This window comes from Molothrus aeneus, chromosome 7 (assembly GCF_037042795.1).
Source record: "Molothrus aeneus isolate 106 chromosome 7, BPBGC_Maene_1.0, whole genome shotgun sequence".
Lineage (NCBI taxonomy): Eukaryota > Metazoa > Chordata > Aves > Passeriformes > Icteridae > Molothrus > Molothrus aeneus.
Genome location: NC_089652.1, coordinates 7,847,280 through 7,864,736, shown reverse-complemented (window position 1 = coordinate 7,864,736; position 17,457 = coordinate 7,847,280). Strand labels below are relative to the sequence as shown.

Here is a 17,457-nt window from a genome sequence, read left to right as displayed (position 1 = left end):
TTTCATGCAAAACGTACGTAAACTTTAAAGATGCTTTATTAAAAAAAATAATGTAAGCAAAAAGTAGGTCAGTTGTTACAGAACTTACTGATCTCTGTAGATCTACTGGGTACTGGAGGAGGCTGTGTGCCATTGCGAGTAGGTGTTGATGACTGAGGGGATATGGGAGAAAAGGGAACCATATCAAAGATGTCAGTGGAGGGTGATTTAGGTGTCACACTGCCTGCCTACAATAAGGACAATAAATATTAGGGCAATGTTTCACATGAAAAAGATCACAATACTGAATTCTTCAGCATGCAGATAAGAGTCACATTTTGAAAAGTTAAAAACAACCATCAGCATGCAAACCCCAGCTCCTGACACCAAGCAAATGGCATTTGCAGTACAGACTCTGACACATGCTAACACTCCCCAGTACAAAAGCAGCATTGCAATTTTTCCATTTTCAGTTGAAAATGTATCCCAGTGACACCTGACAAAGCTGTGACAAGCAGCTCTCTTGCAGACACACGAGCACAGACACCTTCACGAGACCCAGCCGAGGTAATATGGCAACAACAATGTGCTCTGCTCTGGAGAGCACAGAACCAAGTTCAAAGATACAATCTCAGTATTTTTGGTTTACTAATTATTCTTTACATGATCTCTTGTTTGGCAGCTTAGAGAAACTGGTATGATCAAAACTTGAAATGTCTTTTTCCATAAGTAATAATCTAAACGTGATATACTGAATATTAATATCCAAAATAAACCTTTTGTCCTCGAAGGTAAAACTGAAGAGATTCATTCAAAAGGCACAGGAATTTGAAAGGGTTAAAAAAAAAAATACTGGGCAAGAAAGAAACCCCAAACCCACCAATTCTTATAGTTCTACAGCCATATTTGGTTTTGAATGGTTCATTCCTCCTGCCACCAGTCCACTACTTCAGGGCAGCAGTTAGGCACAGTCAAGTTAAAATGTACTGAACACTGAAGACAGAGGATGAAATAGATTAAAACTGAGACTGACAAGCTGAAGGCAAAACTAGTTTGCATGTTTATGTTATTGCTGAGACGATACAGAAACCCCCTCACCCTGTGTATTAGAAAGGCCAGCCAGGCACAGCAGAAGCCTGCAGCTTTGAAACAAGATTCAGTTTGCACAAACTATCCACACAGAAATTTTGAAGCACAAGTTAAATTAGTCACATGGATCCTTTTATTCAGAATACACAAATATGATAACCTGGCAAGCAGGCATTCCTTAGCACTGCTTGTCCATGAGAGTCCCATGGAAAAACCCATATTTTGGAATGCTGCTTTCCTCAGTGCCTGTGCTGCAGACCTGCAGCTGCCCTGGGACAGCTCACATCACAGATCCCTAAGCCAAGTCTAGAGGTAGTTCTGAACCACACCTATATCTCTCTGGAGGTTCTCTGCACTGGCTGCTACAAAGCAATATTGATCCACAGCCTTCCTCTGAATGCACTGTTAAAAGAGGAAAAAACCACAGGGCTCTCAAGTCCTACATTTCCTATTTCTTCTTCCTATTTCTGTGATTCTTAGGAGTTTTGAATTCATATTTTAAATTTGGATTAATATTTTAAAATTGGATTAAGAGAGATTTATAACTGTTCAATATCCAAAAGAACCTGTGGTATTTCTTCAGAGATATACAGAAACATAGCAAGAAAAAAATCTACATTGTACACGTAGCTTTTATATTTTTGCCTTTTTCAAAAAAAATTCTCTCAGTCATTGCTATTCCCAATCATGACCATAGGTGAGTCAACTTCATAAAAGAAGCAGTTTTCAAGATTTTAACACATCCAGAACTTTTACTGTCCTCGACTTGAATTATTATTGGAATTTCAAAGATCATACGTTATGAAAAGATTTCAGTGCAGAGTTTAGACACCACAGGCTCCTGTTAGTGCCCCATGGACCTTGCACTAACCCTGCAGAGAACCGGGATAATCCAAGTCTGGCAGATGGCTGGATGTCATCTGCTCCCACTCAGTTTTAGGGCATAAATAAATGCTTACATCAACCTCCATTTCCATCAACACCCATGGGCAAACCTAGAATGTTCTTGGTGATCATATGTACTAATGGAGAACCTTATTATTTGCTAAATGCTTATGGCTATCTAGAAGACAGATAAACAGCATTTACATTTAGTTATAAAATGTGCCTTTTAGGCAAAAAAAAAAACCAACCAAACTTTAGACTCATTTCCCTTTTACATTCAATGTTGTTGAAGTCACTTACTCGTCATTTTGATTCTACTGATATGGTTTCATTAAAACAGTAATTGAATTAAGAAATGTGTATTTTGAATACATATGAGGACAAGAAGCATTTTTATTTAGTGAACACATGCAGAAAGCCAGGATGGTCGCTAAATAAAGCCAAATATTATTTGCAAATGGAAGAAAAGTTGAGAGTATAAGCACATGAATATGAAAAAGGAGGCAATATGCCCATTTCATATTTGAAAATAATTTTCAACCTTCATTTTGCACAGTTTTATAAAGTATTCTAAAAGTTATTTAATGGCTCATTGCTTTTCTATTAATTCCTGGGGGGAAGAAGCCCTTGCAGTTGGACCTTTAGAATTGTTTTAAATTGCTATTCTTCATATAAAAAAAAAAATTAACAAAAGATTGACAGATAACAGAGGTCATTAAATAATGGACTAATTTAAACATGTTGGAAAAGTAAGAATTTATGTTTTGGGGATGGGAAAGAAAAAGCTCTGTAGAAATAAGAGTAATTCTTCACAAATTCCATATTTTAAGAATACCCCTACAGAACCTAAGATTCATCCTCCCTACTCTTTAGCCACTGTACAAAATGCACATTTTTAATACAAGTTAATACACAACAGAGAACAAAAGAAAGCCAAAAAAAAACCAACTAAAACTGAAAAAGCTTTTGCACAGCAAGATTACACGAGGTCTTGGGCAGCTGTATTCACTGGCAGGCTTTGGAAGACCACTTTTTGAAGGTGGTGGTATTAACAATCCAGGTGGTAGTCTAGAGTCAGGAGAACTCCTAGGAGTAAGCGTAATGGAAGAGATATCTAAACAAGGAGGTGAATCCTCATTGTTACACCAGAAAAAAGTAGAGGGTCTTTGAAACATATGTTCATCATTATCACACTTTATGTGCAGCAGCTGAAAAGGAATCACAGAAAGAGAAAACACTCTGAGGAACAGAACATGGTAACGTCAGGGAAAGAAGAAAAAAAAAAGAAACACATTTCATATTTCAAAAAAGCTTGAGAGCGACTTGCTGTTCAGTGCTATACCTACAAGATACAGAACTTGAAAATATTTCAACAAAATATAAGGATATGCCACATTAGGACGTAACCCAGTACCAACTGGAACAAAGACAGCTTGATCCTTGATCATGACACCAAATAAAAGGAATCAGGCACCTGTCCAATAGTGTGTGTGTGAGAGATGCTAAGAAATGTCTAAATCCAACAAGGTATCAGCAACCTCTCACATCTGCACCTGTAAATCAGCATTAGGCACAAGTCTGGGGAGAAGAGTTACTGTGCTGGTTAATGCACAGGTCAGACTTTTCTCTCACTGATTGAGGAAAAATCTACCATTTATATCCCACCAGTGTTGAAAGAGCAGCTCATTATTGAGCTAAAATCTTCAGAGGACAGATTAATCTCTGGATCTTAACAGGAGGGATTGCACACTTGTGCAGAAAGTTCTTCTAGGCCACAGCCAAGAGTTCCACACGGAGAAGGCAGGAATGGCACCTGGGCTGGAGGTGTCCTAAACCCTAAAACTTAAACCCTAAGTTTGGTATTTTAGGGCGTCTTAAACCCTGAACCCAGTCCTGCTTAAACTCCTGTGACTGGCTCAGGCTGAGGCAGTGGCAGGTGAGTGCAGCAAGAATTCTGAAGCTTGCTTTTGCTCCCCTTGTAGTGTTACACAATGGATATGTCATGATTATTTCATCAGAAGTTTGCATAACTCAGTAGAGCAGGATTCAATTATTTTAAACTATTTTTTTTCAGTGTTATGTAGAAAACAAAACATTTCACATCCTTTTAAAATGAGTCTCAGTTTCTCTACAGATTAACCTGGCTAAGGGTACAGGTGACTAAATGTAGTAACAAATGCCATACTTGAGAATATCAAAACAACCCACAAAATTCCCTACTCAAAAGTTGCAATTTAGCATTAAAGAAGAAAAAAAAAATCTTTTGATCCCAAAACTTCAAAACTTTCCATACTGGAGTTGTGAAATGGAGGGTTTGGAATGGTAATCAATAAAAAGAAATTAAAAAAAACCTAAAGGAGAGAATTTTGATTATTATTTCAAGACTATCACCAGACTACAGGTAGAAGAGTTGCAGTGCTACTGTGCATTACTGCCATGGAATCCTTGCTGTCATACATAACTATGGAAAAAAAACCAAAAAACCAACCAGCCCTCAGAATAATAATAACAATGCTTAAAAAGACTTAAAAACACAGTGTAATTAAGAAAGCCAAGTACTCTCCTGAGATGCAAAACAGCAAAGGATTTTTCATAAGAAGGCATGAATGTCACATGAAAAATCACACAGAAAGCAGCAAAATGCACAAAGGACACCAAGCAGCAAAGCCATGAGGACGATGAACATATATCAAATCCAGGCAATGGAAAAATTCAATAGAAAACCAGAATATACAGCCCTGGTGTCATCTGAGCCCTGAACTGGAGCAGGCACAGCTCTCATCGTGACACTTCGGACACCACATGCCCCATGGGGTGGCCACTTCCAACAGCAGTTTTGGAAATGCACCTGCTCAGAAAATGGATTTTCCCTGGGAATTGTTCATTTGCAGAGCAGCACAGATCCCATCAGGTGCTGGGAGTGCTGCTCTGTGGCTCATCCCAGAAGGATCTGCAAGGCTGATGGGCTTTCTGCTCACAGCCCTCTGGAGCCAAGCAGCCCACAGACACCACAGGGGCAGCAGGGAAGTGTTTTTGACTATGGAAAACAGGGAATGTCACCAGATGCACAAAGTGCAGCAGGAGAAAGGCAGAGACCTTTATTCTAAAGAATTCAACCTGAAAAGGGTGTAGCTCATGAAAATTAATACTCTTACACCAAATTAGAAAGGAAGAAAATATAGTAAAAATAATTAAATTGTCATTTTATACAGCAACTGTGTTTTATCTGAGGTTTCCACTCAGACCTGCAGTAATGGTGGCATTGATACAATGTGTTCCAATTTGGGCCTTGTTCCATTAACATAAGAAAGCAACAAGAAATTTTACTTCATGATATAATCATACTAGTTCAGGGGACTCGGTCTCTTTTATGGTTAGATGTAACTATGTGCCAGCAAAGGATTAATTTCTGACTCATTCTGCTGAGAAGGGTGCTGAAGATGAGCTCTTGTGCTGCATCATACTAGAAAATGTAACATGACTGAGGTTTTATTCATTAGGAAATCACTTCAAAATTGTTTCTTTTTGCAATCAGTGTCTAGAGACACCTTGTAATCTCTGTGTCACAGCCACATAGCAATCACTTAAGTGTGAATTAGAATAAAATTAGGAAATGGTTTTGCTCCTTAGGACATTGAAATTGGTAATACAGAACCACTACAGCAGGAAACTGCAACTATATTCCAGGCAATGGTGAGCAAGCTTGAATTGAAAATTATGCATTTAGTCAAGAACCTGCTCATTTCCTGAGATTCAGGACTACTAAGAACACTCACTAATCTATAACTTACTTATTCATAAAATACTGTGTAAGCATTAGCAGTTCCATTAATTGACTACACCTTCAATTCATTTAGTACTTTTTCAGTGACATGAAATATGCCACAGGAAATTTCAAATCCATTTTCTTTAACATTATAAATGCAACAAAATTTTATATTCTCACGAAGAACTGCTCAAACATCTGAACACAGAGTATTATAAATCTAAACAAGCTGAAGAAAGGAAAAAAAAAAACCATGTGCATTTTCCCACTTGGCAATCTTGGTGGAAGCAGGAATCAAGTGATATGCATAAACACATTCCAAAATGGTTTTTGAAATCTGCATACAGTTCCAATGTCTATCTTGGGGTTTTCCCGTGAGTGTGGTAAAGCTTTCCAATGAGGGTCACAACAAAACCTTGGAGCAAAGGGTTAATCAATCAGTGTCTTTAATGCTCTGCTTAAAACTGGAGGGGTTTTGCACCACCTCCATGTAGGAGATGAAGGAGTATAAATTCCATACTGCTTCTTTAGTAGAATTTATGGTGCATGGAAGAACACGCATCCTTCTGGGGCTGCTTCTCCCAACAGTCTCCTCCTTCCTGCCGCCCTCCAGCTCTGCTTCTCCCACATTTCAGTGCTCTCAGGGAGCCCTGGCAGCTTTGGGCAGCACTGGCAGTGGGACCAGCAGCAAGTAAGACATGATGTGAGCCCACTGTGCCAGGGCAGTGCTGAGATCTGGAGGCTGCAGTTACATAGCAGCAGCATCCAAGGCCTCCTGGGGACACAAACTGCAGCAGTGTCCCCACTGGCAAACAACAGGATGAGAATCCAATGGTCCTCACATAATCAAGACCAAATGCAAAAAAGATCAGTGATTAAAGCATTGCCAAGTCACTGAAACAGATGAGAAGTAAACAACAGATACACAAGTCACAGAAACTTGAGCAGTGCGTGCAAAGGAGACAAAAGAAATGTTCCATGCCAGCATTTCCCATGGCACATGGAAGCACAGCTCCAGAGGCAAACTAAGGAAACTCTTAGTTTGGGATTGCATGTCCTCGACAGAGCCACTCAGGACACCAAAAAAAAAGTGATAGTTCCTGTTGCATAACACTTCTGCATTGGCAAACACACTCATCCATCTGAGGGACTAACTCCTCAAAGTTCGAGGAGGACTGCTCAAAACCATTGACCCAAATGCAGAAAACATGATCACTAAGCATTTTATTATTTACTGAATGTGCTGAGCAAATGTACATCTAATTAGCTACAATATCCTGAGAGAAAAAGCGTGAAGATTGATAATTTGATGTTCAACTTTCACAGTGTATTTTATGCAAAAGTATTTCATTATACAATCCAGTTTTCTCTCTTTCATTTCCAGCTATGATCTCATTGCCTTAATGGACTTTTTTATAGGTTCAGAAAGAAATTTTATTTTTCCCATAGAGTTTATGAACTGACAGAAAAAACACCTAAATTAGATTGATGTTGATTTGGCCATATGGCTAGATTTAGAGCAGCTACAGAAAAATTTTCCTAGTGGTACTAATAAGCAAGCAAGGAGAGAATCCTGATGGCAATTGTATCCCTGAAAAGCAGAACTCGATTGCTGTCAGTGCTTTTCACCCATTCACACAATGCAAAAATGCAAATGCATAATGAATTGCATTATTCATATTTTGCACCCATTTCACTCTGTCAGTATTATTTTAAAATATGTCCTCAAATAAACCTGTAGTTGGCTTGCAAAAAACTGCAATACATGCAAGAATCAACAGTAAGGGAGTTTTAGACTGAATTTCCATGTACATCCAAATCAAGTCTTTAACTTGCACTGCTTATAAACTGGACAGAAAAAAGTCATCCCTAAATTTTTTAATTATTACTACTTTCAATTTTTATTATGCAAGTGGGATTTTTTTTAAATTTTTTTTTTAACAGAGCAACTGAGGACTCACAATAAACTCCCTAATACTCCAATTCTATAATTACTTAAAATATAATTTAATTAAAACAATTAGTAACATATATTTCAGCTGGAAAGATGTTCTCTCTTATGAAATTATCAACTCAAAATATTTTTGATTCTGTGCTTAAAATGAAGAATGAAGCTTTAAGCTTACAATTCACTGCTTGCATTTTCTTCTCTTAGATCATGGATGGATTTTTGGATAGATCATTAATTTGTACACATTTTGATGTGAAAGATCGGCAAATAAAGCTGTTTTAGTATTATGCTTTGCAAAGAAAGTGTTCAACACTATTACCCAAGAATTCATTATGTAAGCACAGGGCAAACTCCTTTTAGAGAAGTAAATCTGTCAACAAAGCCACACATTGCAGTCTAGCCTGGCATATCACATTTTGTCATAGTTTGTGAAACTACAGGCAAAATGTTTTAGAAACATTTTGGAAGTAAAAGAGGATCTGAATTTTAAGTCTGGATAGGTTACATTTGATCCTGAGCAAATGGTTTTATTTCGTATTTAGCTACAAACCTATTTTCAGTGACAACAGGAAGTTAGAAAAGTTTATATCAAATGACAGCCTGGATGTATCTGTTTAGAACTGAAGCATGTTGAAACAATTTTTTTTTTAAATGTGCAGTGAACCAGATGCTTAAAACCATACATGTATTAAGTTATCCATCCACAGTTTAAAGGTGCTCTTACATTCTATTTTTTTTGATACTGAAGTGAAAACAGGAAATGTAATCTGGTCCTGCTCGTGGGAAAATGATCTGTGAATCAGAAGACTGAGGTGTCAAAGAGAGCAGAATTGGCTTGCTTTTTTAAAAAAGAAACAAACAAAAAAAAAAACCCAAGCCACATAAATCAGTGATATAATACAAAAATAAAACACCTGCTGTACTTCAAATTTCCTGAAGTGTTTTCTCCCTTCTTCATTTCATTAAAAACTAACAGGAAGACTAATGTGTCCAGAATGATTAATCAGTGCACCTCAGAAGCAGGAATAAAGAAATTATAGACTGGCACTGCATGCAAACAGTACCATGGCTTCCCAGTGACTGCCAGGTGGGACAGGCACCCTGTCCTGGATCAGCACCTCACCAGAGAAAGCATGGCAGTGACATCATGTGCTGGCTGTCACAGCAGTGAGTGACACTACAGGCGCAATAAACTCTAAAAACCCTTAAGTCTCCTCTCCTGGGGATGGAAATCACCCTCCTGATCATTGCCAGCCTGACCCTGTGCCTGTTTAGTCCCTCTGGCTTCACTGGGATGGGCTCTGGGGGAGCAGAGGACACAGCCCAGAGTGATGTCCATGTTTCTGTTGCCTTGTTTGTGCCCTGCCAGCACGGGCCTCTGCAGCACCTCCTGCTCTGGGAAGGGGATCCTTGTTTAATCCCAGTGTTTGTGGGGCTGCTGTGGCCAGGCACTGACCAGCAAGGGCTCAGCCACCAACCTGTGGGACAGGGGAGCCACTGGAGCACAGCTGCAAACGTTGGGAGAGCACAAACAGCATGCAGACAACCAGATACAACAAGGAAAGCACAAGCAGGGAAAATCCAAGGTACTGTTTAAGCACAAACAGAAGCAACTTTTAACCATCTCTATCTGCCTTCTGAAACTGAGAGTTCCTTTACAAACTGCTGTGATGCCACTTAAAGGCATGTGCTCTTTTATCACATAAGGTATCAAGGATCAAGGCTGAAATTTTCCTTTGACCACTGAACAATCCCTTCCCTAGACCTCAGCATGCAGAAGAGCTGGACTGCCAGATAAGGAGCTCCAGCCATAAAAGATTAAAAAAATATAAATAAATCAAAATGCTTATTTATGGCTAAGAAAAGCTTCAGAAAGCTGTTGTATGGCACTGGCATCCCTGCATGATTCAACAGTGTGATATGAAAAATGCAAGAAAACTTAAAACTTATAGTTTTATAAATCTGTTCTAAATCACAAGGACAATTATCTTACTTTCACAGCATGTAATAGCAACATTATCTTCATGGAAGGAAGTTTTCCCCATCCACCCAAAAGTGCTCAGAAAGGGGCTCAAACAAGGTATTATTCCCCACATTGGATATTCAGCTTCAGCATATTCAGCTTCATTTAAGCTATTTTATTTCAGAAAATACTATCAGCAGATCTGAAAAGCTTACTCTGATAAAATAATCACAATATAGATCTGTTCCTTTAATTTTGAAGACAGAGCAGCAGCAGTACAGATATTTTTAGTTTAAATTCAGAAAAAATCTGCAATTATTTAGTTTAAAATTAAAGTGACCTTTTTTAATTACAGAAATCATGTGGAAATAGGGTGAAAGAAATTGTTGCAACATTTCTTTTTTCTGATAGGAATTGAGACTTGGCAGAATCATACTTGCAATTATAGTTGATTTGAATGAGAAGTGAAAAACAATAATTGTAAACTATAACAGGAAATCAATTGTCTTATGAATTGTTTGTAATTTTGTTCCTTCATACATATTTGTTGCTCAGGTAGTAAAAAAGGAGATACGTGTCATCACATTCACTGCTATTCCAGGCACATTGGCTGATAATCCTTTTAATGGACTCAAACTCTCCTAAAATATTATATATTTATATAAAATATAATTATTTAATCTTTAATAAATAATATATAATAAAATATATTAATTGCATTTATTAATTTGTATAAATGTAACATTTTTATCTTTTTCTCTGCACTGAAGTCAGTTGACAACCTCACCATCCCATTCCTTCATTCATTCTCAGCCTAACAGTTGCACTGCCATGGAGTTCCTCCGACACCAGCGCACTGAGAGCTCTGATTCACCATCTCCACAAGACCTGGTTTAAAAGGACCTGCTGAAAGCTGCCTCTTGTGAGTGCCAAAGTCTATAGGGCCTGGTGGGAACAGCTGCGGGCCTGGAGTTGAGAAAAACCTTTTCCTAAAAATGAGCTTGGTTTTGGTTGGTTGGTTTTGTTTCATTTTAATTTTTGGTTGCACAACTGATGGAAGACTCCTGCTTGAAGCAGGATCCAATTTGCTGAGGCTGTTGAGGACCATGCTCAGGTCCAGCATCTCCATGATTACAGAGAGCTCCAACCTCCTGGGCATTCTGGTCCAATACTCATCCATTTATAGAAATATTTCATGTCAGAATGGATGCAGATGTTGAACAGGCTCTTAGGTGGCTCTTACTGCAATTTTAAACATTTGTGACATTAAATGTTTGGGGCTTTCATTTTCAAGATAAAGGAGTAAATAAAACAGTAAAATAAAAGCAAAAATTAATAGCCAACAGTGATTATTGAAATGAATTAATTAATATCAATCATTATCTATAGTTTTGTTGCAGCACAAGTGCTATTTAAGCAATATGCCTATTCACTGTACCAATAATAATTAACAATAAAACACCCTCTAGGGAGAGAGTTTACAAGTGGCTATCAAATTAACAAGTTTAGATCTTAACTCTTTAATATGTAATGCAACACCATTGTCTTAAAAGACACCAAAAATCACAAACTACTGGATATTTTTGGGGCATTATTATTAATTTTCTTTCAATTTTTTGCTTAATGAAATGACCAAGTTCTTTAATTTAAATGAAAGAGAATAATTACTTGCAATGAATTTAAGAGCCTGTTTATTTGCATTCAAATATACATTTAGTTATTATATTCATAAATAAAAACAAACTGCCATCCCAATTGAGGAAAATAAAAGATGAAAGAATTGACTAACTTGATATTAAATTTAGCATTAAAATTGATTACCTATCACTGAATGCTTCATAAGTGAGAAGATATTAATAATTTAAAATGTTCACTGTGGTGGTTACACAGTATTTATAATTTATGGTGCTTTCTCCTCTAAGTAGATTTCAGTAAAATGAAATGTCAGTCCCTCATGGGAACCAGCATCTCATCAACATAAAGAGTGTACAGACACTGCTGAGAAACTGTCAGCACCACTGCAAGAATGTTTTTACACTGCCCACGTTTTTGAACATCCATTTAAGGGGAAATGGTGAAGATTCAAGGCAGGAACAAGGCAGTCCAAAATGCACAGCTGAAAAGCAGTTCCTCTTGTAAGATTTTGTCACACATACATTAAGAAATTGGATTTATTTTGCTAGCTGCCTAAAGCTGTACAGATGGAACACTCTTGTGAGAAGAGGGGAGCCATTAGGAGCAGTCTGCAGTGCAACCTGCATTGTTGGAGGCCCTGCCTAGGTGTCAGGAAGTGCCAGTCAGCAATTTTAACAAGCTTCTGTCCTGATCACCTACAGGAACTGCAGAGCTGTTGGGATTTCCAGCGAGGAACCCATCCTTGTGCTCCTCTTTCCCAACCACCCAGCATTAGCTGCCAAGACCCAAGGACCTCTTGGCAGGCAGGTTGTCAGCCACAGGTGACCATGTGCTTGTGACAAAGGCGTGAGGAACTCTCAGGCAGCATTTGGGCACCGGATCCTTTCAGTGCAGAACAGTTTTTCACCCTCAGCTGGCACATTCAGCTCTCTACTCGAGTGAGCATTTATTGTCCTCAGGCAGCAACAAATAGGTATGGAAGAGCCACAGCTGGAGACACTGCAATTGCACTTCTGCTGGCTCGTCCCTCTGTCACTGTTAGTGACACTGCCCTTCAGCAGACGTGCTCTTTGATCACTGCATGCTAATGGCAATCTCTGGGAGCAGCAGGGACGCTCAGAATGATCATCAAGTGATTATAAACACAGAGTGACCCCAGACACAAGAGTTATGTCAGGTACTTACTGGAGATGCGTGCACTTGTGTTATTCTTAACTGGTTTTCCAGATCTTGAACTTTATTTTTCAGTTCTGCATTTTCAGTTTCTAATTCTTGAATCTACAAAGCAAGTGGTTATTCAACAGCTATTGGGACAGTCATGGATTTCAACAACAGCATCCACTGAACATAAGTTTCATCAGAGATCTGGTGATTTAGAATCAAGCTTTAACTCTTTATCTGACTATAAAACATTTTCAGTATCCTCTGTAATTCAAACTTTCTTTTTTGTGTCCTTAGAGGACAGCAAAACATGAAATTTTTTTAACAGATTTTTTTTCAGTCTTTTTTTTTTTACGCGAGCAATCTGAGAATCATGCTGGAAATTATGCTTCCATAAAAAGCAGATAATACAAATACAGCAGCACGTACTTTTATCTCTTAGAAAGAACAAAATAGTTCAGAACTTACTCTTTTCTGTAAACCTGCAATTTGTTTCCTTGTTTCAACATCTTTTCCTCCGGATTCCAGAAATTTCCTGTAAGCTAAGTCAAATGCTTGACCAATTGTTAAAGTTATCTCTTCTGCCTTTACATAAAACATAAGACTGAAATTAGTAAATTAGGAAGATTTGCTGGAGATCCTTTCATTTCACAATATCACAAAATTTATACTGTGTATCAAATGCAAAGGCTTTGCCCCGTCCACCATGAAGCCAACGCTACAAAGGAGCATCACAAGCACCCTTCAGCAAAATACCTTGGCAAAATGCTATGAAAGCATTTTGACTGTAAAAATGTGTAAAATGAATGTAAAAATACTTTGGATAAGAAAGGAGACTGAACAGTATAAATTATGTCTTCAATTTCCATAAAAACGGACACCATACTGCACAATGGCTTTTCCTGATCATTTCTGAAGCATAACAGCCTGTACAATCATGAAATTAAGTCTTTTAGATTTAATGAAATAATGTTTTCATGCCAATGGATATTTTGACCCCTATTGATTTTACATCTGGATTTCAACACTTATTTTTGTGAGTACTATAAAAGCTCACTCAGGATACTGCAGACAAGTATTTAACTGCCCAATTATTTCCAACTACATATATCCAGAAAAAAAATCCACAGACATTGCATTTGTATGTGCAAAGTATAATAATTTACTAGTTCTATGCTGATTAATATCCTTTGTTATGATGTGTTTATACAGTCAGTGCAGAATATCTTTGTCAAAAATGATGGGGGTAAAATAAGCCTACAGGAAGCTGCTGAAGGACACCAAGGTTCAGAAGCAAGTGATTCCAAAGCAGGACCAATAAAAGGTGAACATATGGATACCCCATTTGCTTAGGACTTGAGCACAGAAAGTAAATAGACTCTCAGACACCAGAGAATGTCTGTTCTTAGTGCAGTGACTTGTCTGGGAGTGCTTTGTGGTATTAAACTTGAGAGATGTGGCAGGGAAAGGGGTGGACAAAGAAGGGAGAACCTTGCTGTGATAAAAATAATAAAAAAATCCCAAAAAACAAACAACACACAAAAACCCCAACATTAAACCAGAGACTGACACATCAGCAGAAAAGCCTGCAAGGGTATCTCAGCCCCAGAGCTGCAGTAATCTTTGCAAACAGCTGTGCAAACATCTCAAGCCTGGTGGGATGGAGCCTGTTCTCCGAGAGCATTGCAGATGCTTCTGCCAGGATGGGGGAATGCTGGGCAGTCAGAGAAATTATCCTAGAAAACCAGCTCAGATCACTGAAGAAAGGGATTCTTGCTTAATTTAACGCATCTAAGTTGCAAGACACCATAGTGGCATGAAAAGCTGTGTCCCAGTTAAAAGGCAGGCTGTCTCCTGTTAACCATTACCCCTCACTCCAAGGCAGAGCCATGAGCAGCTCAGTGCCCTCCAGCCCCGCAAAGCTTCCCGTGTACTTACACACTTTTCACTGTCAAACACATAGCACAGGTGCTTATTGGATTCTGAGTCTTTGCAGATGAAAGTAAATATTCTCTTGTCAGTTTTGTCATCAGCACAAAAGGATATCCTGTGGAGCTGACAGTTGTGCTGGACCTCCTGCAAACAAACAGAATGGTAATTTTAAAGAAATTCCAGCACTCGATTAGGACCAAGATGCACAAAGGAAAGCTCTGGATTTCCTCATAAGAGCAGGCAAGCAGCAATAATGTTTTTGAATGCCTCTTATTGCACATGAGAGCACCCAAAAATGGACTTAATGCATAACAGAAGTTAGCAAACTCATCTAGAAACTGCTCCTGTTTTTCCTGAATGTAAACAGGAAGTTTATTTGGACAGCATTTATTTGGAAGTGTTTATTTGGACAGTAATTTCTGTTCTAGAAAATTGAGTTTACTGTTGCTTTGCATCCCTCTGCAATTTATTTAGGGCCTGATTATGTAAAATAATCTGTTCTTTTTCAAGGTGCATAGGATCTTTAAATTTTATCATCTCCCAAGATTTGTTAAAATGGATTAACTGAAATGAGGCCTTACTTTGCTACATTAAATACAGAAAACAGAAATAAAATGACTTTGCTAACCAAGTAAAGAGAAAAAAATCTGACACACAAATATTTGTTTACTTGAGGTGCCATGTAAGCAGCTTTTAAGCATTATTATTGGTATATTTTTGCTACAGTATTTAATTTTCCATTAAAAAGCAATTTCCAGCCATTAAAAAACTTGCAATGGCACTGCTCTTCAGTTGCAAGAGCTTGATAAGACTGAAATAAATGATCTGAGCTAGTTTTTTTTTGTTGTTTTTGTTCAACAAGTCTCTTCTTGGTATTTTATTTTATTTGGCTTATTACATGGGAAAGCAGTATTTGCTTTAAAGGAAAATATGTCTTTCAGATGTGAACTATTGTCTATTAAAAAATGTGCAGCACTGGGGTTCCCAGCTTGCTGTAGGCCCATAAACAAGGCCGTGCCCTCTTTGCAGACAGCCACATAGCCAAAAAATGCACCCTATGGGCATTTTCCCCTTGCCCCAAGTGAGTTCATTTTCCCAGCCTTTACAGCTGATCTGAGTATTCAATTTCTGCCATGTCCCAAATCCCTGTCCTGAGGTAGCTCTTTAACACACAGAAATAATAACCTGTGCTTTCCCCAGCACTATGAGGTTTACAGATCCATATAATTATTTTATATCATTGAAGGACAGAATCACTTTTCTATAATCCTTTTTTCGAGTGCTAAGTATAGAATCAGGTCCTGATATATGAGCTGGCCTCCTGTTCCTACTGCCATTAATAGTCACTATCTGACTAAAACCCAATATTCCTACTGAAGTGCTTTGTTTGAAAAACACACTGCAAAAAAGACTTTAGTTAGTGCTGATAACATGAAATTGAATTTCCTAAAGCATTTATAAACTGTGCAAAAGAAGAAAAACTCAATTGAAATTTACATGGAGCTACAAGAAACGAAGTGGGGGAGATAAAAAGACTGCTCACAGTTGATTATTGCTTGAGTTGTAATAACAACATTGCTAAGAGATCAGAATGTTCCTACTCCCCCAGGAACATATATCCCACAGATTTCTGCTAATCTCTGTAGGAGGGCTAAGATCTTTTGGCATTTCAAACTGTTATTTTAAAACAGTTTTTGCCAGGATTTGGGGTTTTTCATTATGCCCTACTGCATAAGGAAGACAAAAAAAACTCAAATTAAACCTGACATGATATTTCTTGTCCCCTCTGCTTATGGGTGAGCTGTTGAGTTCTGGTTGTGTGAAGAGTCTGAAGCAAAAATGGGTTGCAAGCTTTGAACTACAGCTACCATTTGAGAAAAGGCATTGCCACTGCCTGCATGCAGCAATTACTCCACAATAAAGAAGCAGGAACAAAACAATCTTCCAAATTCAATATTCAACATATATAGGGCAAGATTTTTATCATATGCAGTGTCAATATTTATTTAGCTCATTGTTTTCATCTTCCTCAAAGTTTAGAAGTCCTGCTGTAAAAGGATTAAAAAAATTGAATGCTACGTTAGCTGCAGTTTGCCTTCATGTACCTTCCTGGGAAGATGTCACCCAGGTGTTGTAACAAAACATGGTGTTTTAGAAAATTTTTTCCATCAACAGAATGGCTTTTGTTATAATACTTTAAAAAATAAAAAACAATGAAAACCTTAAAACCAGTGAAACAAATATTTACTAGTTTAGCATGAAAATACCCATGTAAGTTTCTTACCTTTGTTTTTGGATCTAGAATTTTTACACCATAGATTGAGATTTGTAACTCAACTTTGGGCGTCTTTTGGCCTTCAGATTTCTTGATATGCCTTGCAAACTGAAACACAAAAAGCACAACAGCAATCACAGTAATAGAAAGTTTATTTGTTTTCATTAATTCTCATTTTCTCTCAATTCCCTCCACCTGAAGTTGCCTCCTTCCTTCTTCAATAAGCTTCCCATAAACAACACCAACTATTCCAAGACTCTCAGCTGGGCACAGAGCAGCATTTCTAACTGCACACTACAGAATGCTCCTAAAATTCAGGGAGAATTATTTTAAAATTACTTAGCATGTTCCCCTGAAACTTTTATCTGCTTTTTATACACTTAAATCAAGATTTTGCATCCTTCAAATATTCATCCCTCCCATACTTGTGCATAAAGGAGTATCTGGAAGTACCCTACAAGATATTCCATCAGTTGTTTTAAACAGGGTCAGTTTGAAAGCACTACAGCTGCCAACGCCTAAGAAGTACTTGATCTGTTTTATTCTCAGAATTTATCTGCCTGCAGCCCACTAGATGGTAGTTAGACAGCATTTTATATGACTGGGTTGGATAATAATTCCTATCCAATACACTTTCCATCCTTTTCCATCTTTACCTTTCTCTCTTTCTCTCATGAAAACTGCCTATAAAATCAGCACAGTATCTCAAATTTGCTCCTGCATGACAATTAAGAAGTGCCCTAAATTTGGGTATCTTTCTTAGCAAATATAAGTGATTGCTCCCTATTTTTCTCTGCTACCAGAGCAAAATGTTGCCCTTT

At 37.9% G+C, this 17,457-nt stretch overlaps 1 protein-coding gene across 7 annotated transcripts in view; it reads right to left on the bottom strand.

Annotated features, from left to right (window-relative positions):
• Positions 1-17,457, bottom strand: part of GULP1 (GULP PTB domain containing engulfment adaptor 1) — a 144,754-nt gene that overhangs the window by 15,159 nt on the left and 112,138 nt on the right. For 4 of the 7 annotated variants that reach the window (XM_066553234.1, XM_066553237.1, XM_066553236.1 and 1 more), the window contains 6 exons: positions 16,646-16,744; positions 14,368-14,505; positions 12,898-13,014; positions 12,454-12,546; positions 2,937-3,161; positions 89-227 (listed from right to left, as the gene is read on the bottom strand). In XM_066553234.1, the coding sequence (XP_066409331.1) occupies positions 89-227; positions 2,937-3,161; positions 12,454-12,546; positions 12,898-13,014; positions 14,368-14,505; positions 16,646-16,744 (811 nt within the window). The remainder of the gene's footprint in view (positions 1-88; positions 228-2,936; positions 3,162-12,453; positions 12,547-12,897; positions 13,015-14,367; positions 14,506-16,645; positions 16,745-17,457) is intronic. The other 3 variants (XM_066553238.1, XM_066553240.1, XM_066553239.1) reach the window with 1 other exon arrangement.